This window comes from Herpailurus yagouaroundi, unplaced genomic scaffold (assembly GCF_014898765.1).
Source record: "Herpailurus yagouaroundi ecotype Mexico unplaced genomic scaffold, PumYag 208, whole genome shotgun sequence".
Classification (NCBI taxonomy): Eukaryota; Metazoa; Chordata; class Mammalia; order Carnivora; family Felidae; genus Herpailurus; species Herpailurus yagouaroundi.
Window position 1 is genome coordinate 431744 of NW_024412439.1, and position 18287 is coordinate 450030.

The 18287-nt window shown below is 54.3% G+C and overlaps 1 protein-coding gene across 2 annotated transcripts in view; it reads right to left on the reverse strand.

Moving 5' to 3' along the window:
• Positions 1-1564: 1564 nt before the first annotated feature.
• Positions 1565-18287, reverse strand: part of TNFRSF13B (TNF receptor superfamily member 13B) — a 33374-nt gene continuing 16651 nt past the window's right edge. The window contains exons 2-6 of one of the 2 annotated variants that reach the window (XM_040452978.1): positions 15037-15174; positions 10997-11242; positions 2521-2694; positions 1881-2143; positions 1565-1667 (exon numbers count right to left, since the gene is read on the reverse strand). In XM_040452978.1, the coding sequence (XP_040308912.1) occupies positions 1893-2143; positions 2521-2694; positions 10997-11242; positions 15037-15174 (809 nt within the window). In that variant the 3' untranslated portion in view covers positions 1565-1667; positions 1881-1892. Of the gene's footprint in view, positions 1668-1880; positions 2144-2520; positions 3402-10996; positions 11243-15036; positions 15175-18287 lie in introns of those variants that run through there. The other variant, XM_040452979.1, reaches the window with a different exon arrangement.

Below are 18287 nucleotides of genomic sequence, written 5' to 3' on the forward strand. Positions count from 1 at the left end.
AAATTAAAATTTTTAGTTTTTCAAGAATGCCTTAAAAAAATTAGAAGTCAACTTGCCTGTCAAGGGATATGAAGCAGAGGTGGATTTGGGGAGGGCCTGGGTGATGGGCTGAATTGTGTCCCCCAAATTCATGTGTTGAAGCCCTAAACCCCAGGTCCCCAGAACGTGACCTTATTTGGAGCTAGAGTCTTAACAGAGGGGATCAAGTTGAATGAGACGTGAGGGCGGGTCCCGATCCCGTAGGACTGGTGTCCTCATAAAAAGGAAAGAACGTGGACACAGACACACATGGGGGAGCGCGGGCCGAACAGAGGGCCCTTCCCTCACGGGCCTCAGGAGGACTCTCAGAAGGAAGCAGACACCTTGACGGCAGATGTCACACCTCAAGAAGTGGGGGACACCACCCAGCGCGTCCTACTTTGTTCGAAGAGCCCTGGGAAGCGGATACGGCCTGTAGCGCATTGGGGGAAGCATCAGGCTTCCCGTCTACACCTCCCAAAGCCTGTTACGTGAACCTCACAGTTGTGCCAGGTAATTTGGGGTGGCACAGGATGAATTACTTTGATTTACAGAACCATGTATTTGTCTTACTGGGTAAATGCTTCTAAGAACAGTTATGCCTTTTAAGGGCGACTAAAATGCGGGTTTCGATGCTATTCACCATAGAAAATACAGTAAAACCTTGGTTTGCGAGCATTACTCATTCCGGAAACATGCGTGTACCCAAAGCATTTGCATATCAGGGCGAATTCCAAGAACCGTTGGCTCAGGTGTGATCATGTGACCTTCGGCGTCACGTGCTACCCGTAAGGCAAGACAGCGCTCGTTTATCAGGTTAAAATTTATTAGACATGTTTGCTTGTCTTGCGGGACCCTGGCAGAATTTCCTCGCGATCCAAGGTTTTACTTCTAGGTAACATCTAACACTTGTGGATGTTCAGGTATTATTGCTTATTATCAGTCAGAATGCAGGAAATGCAGCGTGTGGTCAGAGTCGGTGTAGAAAAAAAGGTGAGTTGATTCAAAGAAGAATATTAAGCCACGAACAGTGCAGCTTGGTGGCCAGATGGGGCCAAAGGTGGGTGCCAACGAGAACGCTCCTGCTGATGTCCGGGCAATTAGCCTGGGGCTTTCAGAGCAGCGCGGCACTGGGCTCAGCCTGTGCCTTCCCCACCACACACACACACACACACACACACACACACACACTGCACTGTGCTTTACTGTGCCTAAGGAGGCACGGTGGTGGGGAATTTGTTTAATAAAACAAATGTAAAGAGCCCAGGCCTCTGGTGGCAGGCACGCCTCCTTCAGGCCATTTAGCGTTCCCCTCTCTCTGGCTTCCCCTCTTGAACGAAAAGGCACAACACAGTTCAGCGTGTACCCCCCCCCCCACCCGCTTCCCACCCAGCACACGTCAACGAGCTCGGTTGGTCGAGAGCCTGGTGGGACCATCAGCTTGCAGGTCCTCAGAAACCAGGCGGACCCCTTGTGGTGGCAGCGGGAAGGGTGGGATGTCCAGAGTCATCACGGGGGAGACACGACGAAAACCAGAGAAAGGGAGGAGCGGGCAGCCGGGGAAGGTTTTATTTCTAAAAAAAGGGCTCTTGGGGGTTGTGGCCAGCAGGTAGGTATGACTTCACTGCAGGTGTTTAGGTGATGGCGACCTACAGTGGAGACTTGGATAAAGTTGGTGACAGGCCTCCCTCCCTCGCACCTCCCTCCCTCCAGCTCTTTTCTCCCCCTTTGTCTTCTTTCCTCCCCACCTCTCCCCCCTCCTCCGCCTCCCTCCCCGTGCCTTCACCTCTCTCCCCCTTCCTCCACCTGTCTCCCCCCTCCTCCGCCTCTCTCCCCTACCCCCATCTCTCTCCCGGTCTCACCCTGCCCCCATTTCACGAGGTCGGGCCTCCCTCCTCCGCAGGAGCGCACAGGACCTCAAGGCCGCCTTCCGGGGCGCGCGCGCACGGCTGTCCGCTCGTGGTCCGGCCGAGGCGCCCCCACCTCCCAGAGCGCGCGGCGCCGGGGGTCCCGGGCCCGCCCGCGCTCTCCTGGGTGGGCTGCCTGCGCTCCGGGAAGCAGAAGCTGCACGTCTCCACCGGCTCTGGCAAAGCGCCCTCCGCGCTTCCAGCTTCCATCCAGTGATCTGACGGAAGGTGAGAGGGCGATGGCGTTGGCCTTGGCCCTGACCCCTTCTCTACCGCCCTGCATGGAGGGGACACGCGGCCGGGCGGTCGGGTTCTCCCGTCCCCGCCACGCAGGCAGCCCCCCTCTCCCGGCACCAGCTCCCCTTCTGCTTGGGGAAGGCTGTGTAGGAACCCCTCTGGGAGCGCACCTGCCAACCCGATGGCCATCGCCGGACCCCCACCCTTCCTCGGGTGCCCCATCTGTGGTCTTCACGTGGAACCTGATTTCACCAAGACCCAAAAGATGCTTCCCATTCGGAAGCGGGGCCGGTGCGGGGACAGAGGGACCTCCCGCAGCTGGCCCCACATGCGGTGCAAGTGCCCGTGTCACACTCACCCTTGGAGGACTTGGCCTGGGTCTGACACGGTGCCGGTGAGGGCTGGCAGAACTGGTCCCCTCTCCTCTTGAGGAAGCAGGCCACGGCCAGGAGGAAGCAGCAGATGATGGCACAGAGGCAGAGCCCCAGTGTGCTGTAGACCAGGGCCAGCTGGTCGGCGCTCAGCTTCAGCCCTGGGGCCGGGGGGGTTGCAAGACAGCCATGAGGCGCCGAGATCAGGAGGGGCCCTTCACCTCCCAGGGCCCTTCCCTGAAGTGTCCCCTCCTCGGGCTAGCATCCCCCTTGTCCTACCATCCTTCTTTTCTCTCGTTAGACCCAAGCAAGCCACGTGGCCATCCCTGTGCCCCCTTGGAGGGCCGAGCCCCCGGCCCCCGGCCCTTGGCGTGTTGTGGATCTGTCTGGCTCCTGGAGAAGCTGGTTCCCTTCCTCACCCTGAAGCTTGGCTCGTGTGGACCCTTTTCTGGACTCCGGAAGAAATCAGCCCCCTTCCCCCCCCCAGGCTGGTGGCAACTTCTTCCAAGACCTCAGAGCTGGACACCTCTGGAGCTCGCCCTTTTTACGTCTGCTCTTGCTACAGGATGTAGATCGGGACACTACCAGCGGTGGATGGAAAAATGGACAGACTATAGTCCCGGGAAGATGTCTCTGTCTCGACCTGGGCCCTCCTGTAAGAGGGGGCCGTCCTGGGGACGCATACTTTGAGAGTGAGCCGGGCACAGTTGCTGATGAATCTGGGCTGGCAAACCAGGAGAGTCCTGGGGAGCTGGGGTGGTCACTTTTCTTCCCAGGGCCTTGAGCCTCTGGTTTGGGTGCCAGAGGAAGGCAGCCCTGAGCCGAAGCTCTCCCCTTGAAGTTTCTCCTGGCTCCTGGAATTGGGGTGCTCCGTAGGCCCCAGGTAGAAAAGGACAGATGAGCCAGAGTCAGTATGTGTGTGTGTAATAGACGCATGGTGTGGGCCCCCCACCGAGCCCTTACCATATGCAGGTGCTTCGGGCAGTGTCTCCGTAATCTGAACGAGGACTGATCACCCCACCTTTGGATATTGAGATATAACTCATATGCCATCAAATTCACCATTCTAAAGCGGGCAACTGTGGGTTTTAGTATATTCACAAGGTCGTGCAACCATCACCACTGTCTGATCTGAAGACATTTCTGTCACCCGCGTACTCCCTGGCAGTAACCCCCCATCTTCCTTGCCTCAGCCCCTGGCACCACTAAGCTACACTCCGACTCCGCGGATGTGTCTATTCTGGACACTTCACACGAATGGAATCACACGATGTGTGGCCCGTTGTGTCTGGCTTCTCTCGCTGAGCGTGTTTTCAAGGCCGATCGTCATTGTCGTGTGTGTTGGGACTTCCCTCCCTTCTGTGGCTGAATAATGTTCCATTGTACCATCACCCCTCAGTTTGTTTATCCGTCCAGCTGCCGATGGGCCTTTGGGTCGTTATCACCTTTTGCTGTTGCGAACAATGCTGCTGTGGACATTTGTGCCCAAGGGTGCGTCTGGACGCACGTTTTCAGTTTTCTGGGGTGTATACACCTAGGGGTGGAATTTCTGGGCCAGAGGGTAACTCTACGTTTAACTTTTTGAGGAAAACCCGGACGTTTTCCACCGTGACTGCACCGTTTTACACCCCGCTTTGCAGGTGACAAAACTGGGATTCAAAGTCACACTGTCCACAGTCGCAGCTGCTACTGGGGGCGGGTCTGACGGGCTCCAGGCCAGTGCTCCGGGCTGGCCACACACAGGCAGCGGGAAGGGCACTGCCCTCTTCCTTGCACACGCTCCTCAGAGTCACGATTTTTATACAGTAACAGCTGGCAGGTGCCACCTGACATTTACAGAGGGACAATGGGAGCTCTGGGTGGGCGGTGCTGGCCTTCTGTCCCCTGCCCAGAGCTCAGAGAAGCCACGGAGGAGGGGGATGCAGAGAACCCCCCAGTGCGGCTCACCGTGTGCCAGTGCTACAGATCTGGAGACTGAGGCCCGAAGAGGAAAGAGGAACCAAGGGAGGTCACAGGGCCTCGGGCGGAGCAGGCCGGCCATCCACACGTCCCAACCCCCAGGTCTTTCCGCCTGCCTACCCGCTCCTGCTCGCCTCTGGAGTAAGATGACCTCGTACAGCTGGCTTAGCAGGGGAGAGGCCGGCAGCCTCCGCATCAGGGACGGGTGCCCGGCTACCAGATTGCTAAGCACAGATGCACCGCCGCGTAGGTTCAAGGAGGGAGTCCAAACATCTGCGTATTTCAGATGTTCTTAGCACAAATTCTAACACCCAGACCTGGCAGCAAGTGCACACAGATGGTCCCCAGAGAACCACCTCCCCACAGCCTGCCCTTCAAATCAGGGCCGGGCTGGGCCTCCCTGAAACCTCAGACGGCAGAGGCCATCGGCGCCAGCCCCGCTCTGCGCCCTCCGAAGGCCCGCAGCCCCTGCTTCTGCTCTCTTGGGAGCGCTGAGCCACCCCTCTCGAGAAGGTCAGCTGGAGGGGCCACGTGGAGGCGCCCCTTGGAGAAGTCACGGGAAGAGGGGACCGCGGGGAGGAGCGAGGCCCGGCCGTCCCAGATTCAGAGCCCAGCGCCACCTGCCTGTGGCTACAAGGAGACCCCAAGCAGACACCAGACCTGCCCAGCTGAGCCCAGTAACCCACGGAACCACACAAGATAATAAAGCGGTTCTTTGGAGGCCACTAAGTTTTCAGTGGCTTTTGGGTGCTGCAGTAAACAACCAAACGGTGACAGTGCTCCTGAGGGGCTGGTCCCAGCTGCTCCTTGCCCCTCTGCCCAGACCAGCGATCTGCTGTTCCCTGCGGCCAGTGGACCTAGTTCCAGCCTGGTGATTGCCCCTAGTACATGCTCTGCAGAGTTCCTGGACCAGGACGAGGAGGGCAGGTTAAAAGTACAGATGTCCCCGGGGTGCCTGGGTGGCTCAGTCGGTTAAGTGTCCCACTTCAGCTCAGGTCATGGTCTCGCGGTTGGTAAGTTCAAGGCCCGCGTCTGGCTCTGTGCTGAGAGCTGGGAGCCTGGAGCCTGCTTCAGATTCTGTGTCTCCCTCTCCCTCTGCCCCTCGCCTGCTCGTGTTCTGTCTCTCTCTCTCTGTGTCTCTCCCCACACCTTGAAGACTTCCCCCCACACCTTCTTCCTTTTCTCTCAGGTGATTTGTGTGTGCCGTCTATTCAAAACACAGAACAGCTCGAAGCTGCTCTAGCGGTCCGCGTGTCCAAAGAACCTTGGACAAGGCGCACCAGGAGGACAGGGAAGTCATAGAGTTCCAGCAGCTGGCGGGGCCGCTAACGGGAAAGCTGTCCCCGCTGCTTCGTGTGCCACCCGAGTGAGCCCTGCACTGGGTCTGGCAGCGGTGAGCACCCAGACTCCCCTGGGGGCTGGAGGTGGGGAGTGTGCACTTCTCTGTTCTTTGTTCAGTCTCCAAGATCACTTGGGTCCACGACCTCAGAAGTGGCCTTCTGTCGACCCTCAGTGACCGGGACCCTGCAAGACAGAGAGGCCTTGCCCCGCGCCTCCCTGTCTGCCCCTCCCCCCCCCCCCACCAGCAGCAAAGGGGCACAATCAAAAGTTTTTGTGAGAAAAAGGGATGTATTCTCGGTCCTTGTCTGAAAATTGAGCCCTGGGGATACAGGCCCTGGAGGTGCAGTTCCCAGAAACCGCCACCAGGAGGCACCACTCAAAGCTTCTGGCTGCTTGGGAGCTAGGCTGGCCCTAGCCCAAGGACAGTTTATTTGCAAGCTGGGTTTTGCTTTTGTTTTGTTTCGTTTTACTGTCTTCAAAGTCCTGTCTTATCTAAAAATAGAATTGCCCCCAGACTGCTGCTGTCCCCAGCTCAGGTGGAGGCTGGCCAGCCGGTCAACATTATAACTTGTCTGTTAGGGACAGAGTTAAGGGACCTTAACATGATAACTTGTCACTTAGAGGTAGAGCAAAGGGGCCTTGTGGCCCTGGCAAGGGCTGTGCAAGAATCCAGACGCCACGGCCTCAGCTGGATGTAGCTGAGGGCAGGAAGGCATGATCTTAAGCCTGGGCCCTGCAGCCACAACTGCTTGAGGCGAACGTGGCTTTGGACATTTTACTCTGCATCCTCAGGCCTCGGTTTCCTCATCTGTAAAATGGGGAATGATATACCGATCAGCATTGTTTGGCATCCATGACGTAATACAAGTAAATACATACGAGGCAGCTGGGCCTGGGAGGACCGGCCCAGCAAAAGTCACCAGGTGTCCCCACGCTGCCACAGCTCAGCTGGCAGGGCAGTTTGTCCATAGGGGAGGAGTGGGTTTGGGGTGGCAACTGCAGGACGCCAGACACATGGGGATTTCTGCCCCTCCTCCCTCTGGGAAGACTCTGGGCGCACCTTGTGGGCTGGGGCCGTGCAGATGGCCAGCTCAGCATCCCGGACGCTCCGTTTGTCCCTCCTTCCCTCTGCACATGCCGGTGACACTTGGTCCAAAGTTTGCCTTGAGAAGGGGTTTCCTGCAGTGAGTGTGAGCCTCACTATTAGGCTATTGGGGGGCCTGCAAATGCCCATGGAAGGCCCCCCTATTGTGTGTGTGTGTGAGTGTGTGTGTGCGTGTGTGTGTGTGAGAGAGAGAGAGAGAGAGAGACACACACACACACACACACACTTGGCTGCCATTTTGGGAGACAATTTGGGAAAGGATGGGGGCTCTGTTTCCAGAATACCACATCCCCCCCATTCCTCAAACCCCCTCATCAGGGCCTGGGATCCCCGAGTCCCCATTCTTTCTGGGGCCACCTCCTCTGAGAGTGACCCTCCATCCTGCTGGGGGAAGGGCTCCTACACAGACTTGGCCACTGCTCCCGTGCAGCCCCTCTCCCCAGCCCTGGATCAGGCCCATCGGCCTTTCCACTTGCTCAACCTGCTCCAACTGACGAAGGAAGCCTCCTGCCCCCCCGGGCTCTCCCTCCCGCTACTGCCCAATTTCCCCACGGTCCTCTCCGTGCCTTCACGTCTAGGTCACTGGTCCACGCTCCCTACTCTGGCTTCTGCCCCTGTGTTTTATCAAGAGGGTTTCAGTGAGGACCTCAGCTTCGGCCCAGGGGAGAGGGGCATGTGGGGCCTGTCACGGTGGGGTGGGGCTGCACTGCGTCCCCTGAGGGAACAAACGAAAAGCCAAGCATAAGACCAAACCCCAGGGCCACCCTGTGGAGCTGTGGTTCCCAAACCAAAGGAAACCCTGAGCGATTCCTGGGACAAAGGTGGCGTCCTCCCCGACCCCCAAATCCTTCTATGGCTGTGACCCCCAGTGAGAAAACGGCTGTTCCCCACCCTGCACACGTGACCGGCAAATGCACGAGTCCCTGTGTCTCTTTTCCTTAAAGGCCTGTCGTGCTTCCCGTTTGCAGAGCCGGCGCTCCAGCTCCGACCGCCTTGGGCCTTTTCTCCCTGGGGTGCGTGTGCCCCACAGCTCGGCGCTGCCCCCCAGCCTGGACGCTGCGGACGCCCGGCTCCCACGCGCCCTCACCTCCTCCAGCCTTGGCGCCCCCGCCTGTGATCGTCACGGTGGGGCTGTGAGCTCCAGGCCCGGCTTCCTAAGCTGCTCAGTGAACACGCGGGGCCCTGGCGGGCAGTCTGTGCCCCTGTGTCCCCCACCCTGCCCCTGCGCATTCCCATCTGGTGGAATGAGGTTGAAACGGACTGATGGGAGATGTTGAAGGCCTGATAAGGGATCGGACTGAGCATGGAAAGGGAGAGGAAGAGGCCTCATGGACGGTAAGAGAGGGGCTCCCTGCCTCGTCCCCCACCATTTCCTCAGGTCAGGACCGCCTCCACCCAGGGACGCCTGAAAATGGCCCTTCAGAGGGTCCTCTGACCTCACTGTGGCCAGAACTGGTGGGCGGGCACTCACTGACCCCAGTGAGCGTTCTCCTGTACTCTGCACAACAGCCCCACGAAGGTGTGTGGCCCCATTCTCACAGAACCAAGGCTCAGAGAGGTGAAGGAACTTGCTCACGGTCACACAGCGAAGGATGGAACCAGGGTCTGGCTCCGCAGCCCCACCCCCCATCACTCCAGTCTGCCCCAAGCCCCCTCCCCCCAGAGAAGGCTGCCTTGCCCCGCATCGCACCCCTGGCCGGGTTACGTTGCCACCACGCACCGCGATTAATTTACCATTTGCGTGAGTCTTGTCTATGTCTGACTCTCCCGTCAGATTGGGACTTCTCCCATGGGGCCGGGGACAGGATTTGTCGTGCTCGGGACACCTCATGTCACATGAAGGAAGGAATGACAACCTGGGAGGGACCCGTGAGAGACCCCGAGTAGGGTTGAGGTGGGGCCTGGCGGGGGTGGGAGTGAGTGGGGTGGGTGGCCGGATTTGTGGAGCCCACAGGGGACGGGATCACATCAGCTCCGCCACTGGCTGCAGCCAGAGGCAAGCTTGGTCACGTGACATGCTGTAGTCCACGCCCTCGAACAGGTCCACACCTGGTCCTCCCGGGTTTACAATCCATGCCAAGCCCAGCTCCTGCCCCACCAGCACACCCAGGTGTCAGAGGACAGAGAAGAAGGGACCTTAAACCCCAGGCCTCTGGAGAGACTCGGGCCTGGGGCGGGGCACAACAAGACGGTCTTTAACTCCCTGAGTCCCTGGGAGGGCGCGTGGTGTCCCCTGGCTGTGGTATGCATGGGGCCGCTAATGCTGCAGGGTCAGGTATGACTCGCCCCCCCCCCCCACCATGTCCTTACACACCCCCATCCACACATCCTGGGGGATCTATTCCTGGAGCCCAGATGAGGCTCCCAGATTCTACCCGGTGCCCTGTAGGGATGGGGCTTGCGATGGGTCATCACAGACAGGAATAGCTAATCGTGTCCCACGGACAACGGGTTACCCTCAGGAAGTGATAACCCCGTGCATGCCACCCTGGGAGTTTGGCTCCAGCAGAGGGGATACGCTTTGGGACCCCCAGACTTGGCCTCGATCTCAGCTCAGCTTTGCTCATGAACTCATCGCACAACTCGCAGCAAGTAACCCTAAACTCTGAGACTCCATTTCTTGATCCATAAAATGGGTGGGATTGATCTGAAGGGGACTCTAGTGCATCAGAGGTGGGAAAGTTCTGGGTCTGGCTGGAAGAATCCAAATACACCGCCAACGGCAGGCTAGACACACAGGTCACAGACAGACACCGGAGGAACGGGGGTGCCCCCCCCAGCCCCACTTCATGGCCCCGTACACCGCTCCCTCTGTATCCACGTCCTCTGCATGCGGATCTGCAGTTCTCATGAGAAGGATGCTGTGCTAGATTAAAATCAGCCACAACCTCACCGTGGCTGCAAATTCTTGGTCTCTCCTCCCACCAAAAGGTGGCATCTCTTTCCCCATCCTTGAATCTGATCGGCTTTGCAACTTGAGTGATAGAAGGTAGCAGTGATGATACAATGCGTGTCCCCAGCCTAGGCAGCTGGAAGCCTGGTGTATTTCTACCTCTTGCACTCCTGCCGTCATCACGAGAAGGACACGCCTTGCCAGCCTGCTGGCCCCAGGAATAGGAAGAGAGTTCCATGGAGCAGACCCACGTCTAGCTGAGCCAGCTGAACACAGCTGACCCCAGCCAAAATCCAGATACAGAAGAATAATAAGGCACTGAGTTTTGGGACTGCTTGTTACACAGCAACAGCTCACTGACAGGAGAACAGAAAAGAGTAAAAGACAACAGTCTAACCGAGTAGAACACGGAGCTGGGCAACCTCCATTATCAGGGTGCACGACACCTGTCCTTTGGTGTCTTGGCACTAAGCTCTGGCATCACAGAAATGATGTCATTGTGAGGAAAGTCACAGCACAGAAAAGAAACGAATCGGGGCCCCAGGGGCCTTCAGGACTATTGTCTCTCCCCTGACAGGCCAAGAGCAGCGTAACTATCTCAAGTGTTTATGGATCCACGTGCCACCCCCCCTCCCATTCTTTCCGACACCACGAGCAGGGCGGGTAAGCCAAGAGGTGTTTTCTGGGAGGATCATTAAACACTTCCAATGCTTGGCACGTGGTAGATGTCCGGTTCAAGGGACCCTTCTCACCATATCCCAAGTGGCCAACCCCCAGCATAAGTTGTGTTGTGATATTTCGGTCCCTCTCATTCTTAGGAAGTGCCCGTTGTGTCTAACTGGAATCAGAGACCTTGCTCACAAGGTCAGCTCTGCTGGTTAGCTGCTGCCCATGTTTTAAGAGCTCATTTAGCCTCCGTTATAAGACTCTCAATGACCAGGTCTTTCCCCCTCCCAATCCTCCCCCACCTTCCTTCTGGCCCACAGACTTCTAGATCTTTTGCCTAAAATTTTTTCTACCCTGTGATGACCCTCCCCTGCCTTCTGGCCATTTGCCCTGACTCTGCGCTTCCTGCTTTGCAGACCCTCCTCGTGGAGGCTTGGCACGGGCCCTGCTTCCTGCTCTGACCCTCAGGCACCGTGCAGGCCGGCCTCAGGGGGCTTACCTGGAACTGGCTCGGAGCCTCTGTGCTCTGTTCCCTGGTACCTCCCCAAGCCGTCTGGCCTGGTTTCAGCTTCCCCGGCCCGCTGTCTCCTGAGCTCTGGCGGGAGGTTCGCGTGGCTCCTGAACTTGTTCTCACAGAAGTACGTGCATTGCTTGGGGTGACGTCCGCAGATGGAGGCACAGCTGATGCAGTCCCTCAGGAGCTGGTCGTAGTACCTGCCTTGCTCCTTGTGGCAGCTGAGTGACTCTGGGGGACAGAAACGAGCGGTGCTGCTGGGAGACAGGGACCTGCGGGACCCGTGAATCTGGCCTCCAAGGGCTTCACAGTTGTAAAAAAAATCACAGGGCGCCTGGGTGGCTCAGTCGGTTGAGCGTCCTACCTCGGCTCAGGTCACGATCTCACGGTTTGTGGGTTCGAGCCCCGCGTCGGGCTCTGTGCTGACAGCTGACAGCTCGGAGCCTGGAGCCTGCTTCCGATTCTGTGTCTCCCTCTCTCTCTGCCCCTCTCACACTCTGTCTGTCTCTCTCTCTGTCTCAAAAATAAATAAACATTGGGATGCCTGGGCAGCTCAGTTGGTTAAACGTCCAACTTCAGCTCGGGTCACGATCTTGTGGTTTGTGAGTTCGAGCCCCACGTCAGGCTCTGCGCTGACAGCTTGGAGCCTGGAGCCTGCTTTGGATTCTGGGTCTCCCTCTCTCTCTGCCCCTCCCCCACTCACACTCTGTCTCTCTGTCTCTGAAAAATAAATAAACATTAAAAAAATTAAAAATATAAATAAACATTAAACAGAAAAATCACAATGCAATTCCCCGGAAGAAATTCCAGAGTGATGCAAGGCCTTTCCCAATACGTGAGTGGAAGGCTATACATTGTCCAATAAATACTGTCTTAGCTACAATATATACTTTTGATCCGTAGTATTTTTCCTATATTTACTTTACCCTATTTTTACTTTTCATTATTACTTCTTCTTTGACCTATAGATTATTTAAAAGTGCCTTTCCTGGGGCACCTGGGTGGCTCAGTCGGTTAAGCATCCGACTCTTGATTTCGGCTCCAGTCATGATCTCCTCACAGTTCATGAGTTCAAGCCCCACCATGGCCTCCATGCTGACAGTGCTGAGCCTGCTTGGGATTCTCTCTCTCTCTCTCTCTCTCTCTCTCTCTCTGCCCCTCCCCTACTTGCACACACAGGCACCGGCTCTTTCTTGTCCTCAAAGTAAATAAATAAAACTTAAAAAAAAAAACCACAACAACTTAAAAAGTGCATTTCTTAGCTTCTAAACGTAAGAATTTTCTAGTTATCTTTTACAATTGAAGTCTGGGTTGTTACATCATCACATAAGTCGTGTACTTGCATTTTCCCAACTTCATAAAGGTGTAACCTTTCATATTAACATAAGGATTGGAGGAGGAGGCCAGAAACCACCTTGGCAAGTTGAGGGAGGGGGCTGGAAGGGAGAGGGAAAAGCTCAAATGAATAGTGTTTCTTTTGTCGTAATGAGTGAGAATTAGAAAACAGGGGTCAGTGCCAAGGAGCAGAGGCCACGCAAACTACAGCTTAATCACACTTGCTGTAAGAGAGGAATTTTTAAAAGATGTTTATTTTTGAGAGAGAGAGAGAGAGAGAGAGAGAAGAGATGGGTGGGGGACAGAGGATCTGCGGCAGGCTCTGAGCTGTCAGCAGAGATCCCGATGCGGGACTCGAACTCACAAACCATGAGATCATGACCTGAGCTGAAGTCGGATGCTTAACCGACTGAGCCACCCAGGCGCCCCTCAGAGAGCAATTTTGAGTGCATAACAGCAATCTATACTTTCACAGGGCAAGTTTCCCTTGTCTTACAATAAGATTCTATTTCTGTGAAAATGGGACTCACACAGATCTTTAAGGGCACATTCCAGAGGCAGTGCCAGATAGAGGGTAAGAACACAGACTTCAAGGTCAGACAGGTTTAAGAGCATCCCTAGCCCTACCTTTGAGGGTTGTGGGGTCTTAGCCTCTCCATGCCTCAGTTTCCTCACTTCCAGGACAGAGGTAATAATAATATTGACATCTTAGAGTGGCTATGAGGATTTGAAGTTCCCGGGACAGTGCCCGATGCATGATAAGAAATTTGGGTGAATGGGAGGTTTAAGTAGAATATTCATTGGTGCCTCTTTGCAGCACAAACACACCAGCTCTTATGTCCTTGACCGAAGAAAGGAAAAGACCAGGAAGACGGTCGACCTGGGATCTCAGGGAAGATTCAGATGGGACCGGTGACCTCCCCCTGCCCTGTCTCTGCCCCGGGGTCCCACTAAGTCACATAGGACCACTGGCTCCGCCACTCATGAGACAGAGTTGACATGAGGGCAGTGGTGTTCCCGGGGTCTTATGTGTGGACCCCCTCCCCTCCTCAGGGCCCCCGGCGTGGCTGTTGCAGGTGCTGTCTGAGCTCCCCAGACCGCCAGCCCTCACTGCCCAACCCCATAAACTTCCCCTATGACCTTGATATTTCCTATTGTGTTTTCTGCCTCCCTGCCTTTGCCCATACTGGTCCTTCCTGGAGTGCCCTGCCCCCCCGCATCTGACTGCCGCGTCTACAGACCCTTAATAATCTATCTCCGGTGCGCTTACTCCAAAAATGTTTCCCTGGCCCCCAACCCATCAGCCGGGGGAGCGTCTCTCCCAACTGTAGCGTTTTATGGTACTTTACTCTTCTCCCCCGAATTGTAGTTATTTCTCCCGTCAGATGATAGCCCCTTCAAAGGATCACATCAGTTTCCTATTTTCAAGGGGGCTAGAGAGTTCCATGAATATTCGTGGAATGACACAATGAATATTCTACCTCCTAATGATAGAAGAGTCAACCGTGAATAGTTTAGAGTCATGGCTTTGGAGTCAGAGAGTCCTGGTTCAAATCCTAACTTTTCCATCATTATGCTGTGTGACCTTGGGCAAGTAACTCAGCCTCTCTGAGCTCCACTCAATCAGTATTTATGAATCGCTTACTATGTTTCAGTCACGGTGCTAGGCTCAAAAGGAGTTCACGGACTGATGGTTGAGGTATCCATGAAACAAATACACACAAAAGAACGTAACACAAATCATGAGAAGTTCCATCAAGGAAAAAAAACAAGTTATGAAAAAGAATAACAAACACGGGCACCTGGGTGGCTCAGTCAATTAAGCGTCCAACTTCCGCTCAGGTCACGATCTCACAGCTGGTGGGTTCGAGCCCCGCGTCGGGCTCTGTGCCGACAGCTCAGAGCCTGGAGCCTGCTTCACATTCTGTGCCTCCCTCTCTCTCTGCCCCTCCCCTGCTCACACTCTCTCTTTCAAATATAAACAAACATTGAAAATAAGAGAATAGCAAGCGGAATATCTTTTTTCAAGACAATCAGAAAAACTTGGATATAGCCTGAGTACAGATGATGCTAAGGAATTATTGCTGTGGGTGACGAGATATTAAGGTTATATTTTGAAGGCCTTTATGTGTTGGGGATTCATGATCTCGTATTTACAGGTAAAGTTACATGAGCTCTTAGATTTGCTTTAAAATGCACAAGCAAAAAAGAAAAATGGTTGGGGAATAAAAAGGCAGAATCTATAAAGCTCATGATGGGTAGATAGGGACTTATTATGCTATCCTCTGTGATAGTTCCTGTAATAAAAGTTTCAAAAGCAAGTCAGAACAGAAAATGACAAAGGGGGATTTAATATATTAGGCCATCAGATAAGACCTCTGACATTTGGCCTGAGACCTGAAGGTTGGTTGAATAGGAGGGAGCTGAGGGAAGAATAACAGGGAAAGGCATTCTAAGCAGAGGATACAACATGTGCAAAGGCCCCGAGGCAGGAAGAAACACAGCATGTTCAAGAAACGGCAAGGAGGCCAGCGTGGCCAGAGCAGAAAGACCCAGGGGTAAAGGGGTGCCACAGTGTACATCTCCTCCCCCCACCTCCTTCTCAGGCACCCAAGTGCAATGGGCCAGGGGGATCTCTGCAGGGAAGGAAGGGGTGATCCAGCCCATGGGGCTCAGGCCCCAGAACTCACTGCAGAATGCTGCACAGGTGCGTGGAATCTGATGGCTGCAGATGAGTTTGCAGGAGAGGCAGATGTTCAGTAGGGGATCCCAGTACTGTTCTTCGGGGCACTGACCCATGGCCACCCCCATCCGCAGGCCCTGTGGAGCTGAGAGGCAGGGAGCATGAGGGTAGCTGGCACCCTGCCGTAGGTCAGAACCCAGCCTCTCCCACTCACATTCCTACTCTGTCCCGGCACGCAGAGGGGGAACCAGACAAAGCTAGCTTCCAACCCCAGCTGCACCTGCTGGGTGACCTGGGGCAACCAACCATCTCAAGTCCCCAAACCTCAGTTTCCCCATGTGTGAGGTGGCAGTTCTGGGGCCGCCGTTCTTGCACCAGCTGTGCCCTTCTCATCCTCGTTCTTTGTCCTGTCTAATGTGCCTCTTTCTACCACGGTGCCTTCTCACCTGCTTGTCCCTTTGCATAAAATGCCCTTCTTCCCTCTCTGCTGGTAATTTTTTCCTGATCCTTTAGGTCACTGTTTCAATTTCATTTCCTCAGAAAAGCCCGGCTCTCTTCCCAGATTAGGACGCTCCTCTTCTTCTGCACTACTTGGCCCTGTTTTCACTTCACTTTTAGGACTGGGACTGTTTGATAGTGTCTCCCCCATCAGCTGTGAGCATCACGCAGGCAAGGACTCTAATTTTTTTTTGTTCACTGCTTGGCCCTCAGAACCTAGATAATGCCTAGGACCTATGAGGTGCTCATTAGGCGAATAAAAAGAAAAGCAGATCCAGCCAGTGCCTAGCATACAGCAAGCATTCAATAAATGTCAACGTCCTTGCCCTTCTCTTCTTTTACTGCGGCATGAGACACACAAAATGACGTGTGTACACTGCACAGGCCTTAGGTGTACGACTTGATGAATTTTTCCATATGTATACACCTGTGTCACAACCCACATCAAGGCCTAGAAATTTCTGGCTCCCTGAAGACTCTCTTGGGTCCCCTCCCGTCCAATACTCCACTTCCGCCGGTAACTTCTATCCTGGCTTTTATCCCTGTAGGTCGTTGACATTGCCCATCCTTGAACTTTTGTGTCTGGTTGTTGGCTCCGCACGATATCTGGGACACATTCTCTGTTGAGGCTCTATCAGTCATTTGCTTTGTATTGACGAGTCTCCCATTTTATGAATGCACCAGGTTTTCTCGAATTTTCTGCCTGATTTCCTGGTATTAGCTTCTCCAAAACGATATTTATCCTCAAAGGGAAAGAGAGCGGAAGAAGTTACTGCACCAGGAGACAGATGTGAGCGACATTTGGGAATATGGAAGGCACGTGGACTGGGGTGACTGACTTCAGTTAAAGGTCTCTTTTCTCTGATGCCCGCAGGGAGAAGGAAGCTGACTTGAGCCACAGAACCCCAGGAAGCCTCTGGAACTGGAGGGACCAAGTACCTCTGACAACGGGAGATGGGAACGCAAAACAATGAAGGAAAGACTGGCTGAAAATGCACAGAAAGACAGCTTGACCCCAGCTGGATTCCACCGCCAGGCAGGTAACAGCCTCTCACCAACCCCAGCAGAAGATTTGGTGTCTTCTCAGGCGCAGCTGAGGGCAGCCCTAAGGTCCACACTCCCCAAAATACTACCCAAGGAGTAGTGTGACCATGTTTTTAAAAAACGTCTCCCTCCCCATCCAGCAACTGGCGGGGAATCAACAGACCCTTCTCTGGGAAAACCGACCCAGAGGAAAAGACCCAAAAGCACTAACTGGGAGATTCTCTCAAGAAAATGACCAAGTTTGCTGCTTGACCCTCTGAGAGCAAAGCTTCTGCATTAACAACCCCATTCGTGTACCCAGAACTTCCAACAGCTGTTTCTGCCTTAATCTGAGTTTGAGCCAAAAGCCACAGGTCACCCGATATTGGAGTGCCACCCCTACATGAAAGAGAACTCAAACAAAGCCAGCATGCTGGGAGCCAAGAGAGACAATGCAAGGAACTGGACAAAATTAAAAGGCAACAATAGCAACAGTTGATATTGATACTGAGAGATGAATTTTTACATTCATGAAAAAGAATGGAGTACTGTCTTTAAAAAAGAATATGCAGGGGCGCCTGGGTGGCTCAGTCGGCTAAGCGGCCGACTTCGGCTCAGGTCACGATCTCGCGGTCCGTGAGTTCGAGCCCCACGTTGGGCTCTGTGCTGACAGCTCAGAGCCTGGAGCCTGTTTCCGATTCTGTGTCTCCCTCTCTCTCTCTGACCCTCCCCCGTTCATGCTCTGTCTCTCTCTGTCTCAAAAATAAATAAACGTTAAAAAAAAATTTAAAAAAAAGAATATGCATAGAACAACTGAGAATTATTAGACATTAAAAATATAACAGCCAGAATATAAACATCAGTAGAAGGGGTTGCAAGATGTAATTGAAGAAACTTCCTAGAAAATAGGGAGAGAAAAGATACGACAATTGTAGAATCACTTCAGGAAGCCCAGAGGTTGATTAAATGGGAGTTCCAGACCTCAAGGATACAGCTTCCAGATTCAAAGAACCAGTCGGGTGTCTGGCACAATAAATTCTCACAAGCCATGACCCATCATCATAAAATGTAGGAGGACCAGAGATTAAGAGCAGGTGCTAAAACCTTCTCGAGAACAAGCAGGCTACCCACAGAGTTCCGTTAGGAAGTCAGTGGAGATCCCAAATCAACACTGGGATGTGAGAAGGCAGGGCAGACGGCAGAGTAGAAGCGCCAGTAATCTGCCCTCCCGCCTAACAGATGTTGAGCTGGCAGCAACCATCTGAAGTGACTGTTTTGGAAGTTATCCCAGGGAGAACTGGAGGAAGAGGCTGGTACATTTTTGGAATTTTGGTGCATCTCAATGTATTTCATGGTGGTGGCTAGCATCCCTTGGTCTCCAACCCCATGTGTGCCACCGTGCAGGCAGCTGCTCACGTTGCCGGTGAAACTTGCTGGGACCCCGATGGGTGAGGAGGACCTTGTCCTCCAAACATTGGGGTTGTAGGTTCGGATTGCTGTTTGCTGCTTTTGATCAGTGAGGGGCTGGCCCAGAGGTTGGTGACCATTGTTTCAACCCCCAACGGCTGAGGTGGCTTCCAGGGAATTTAAAAGAGATAGTGCTCTTCTCCCCCCGGCTCTTGGGAGCCAGACATTTAAGGAAATCCTTGTCCGGTCACTGGCTGACTGCAGAGATAAAGGAACAGCAACTTCAGTGACCACACACAATAAATACATACTTTGCAAAAATAGTTTGGA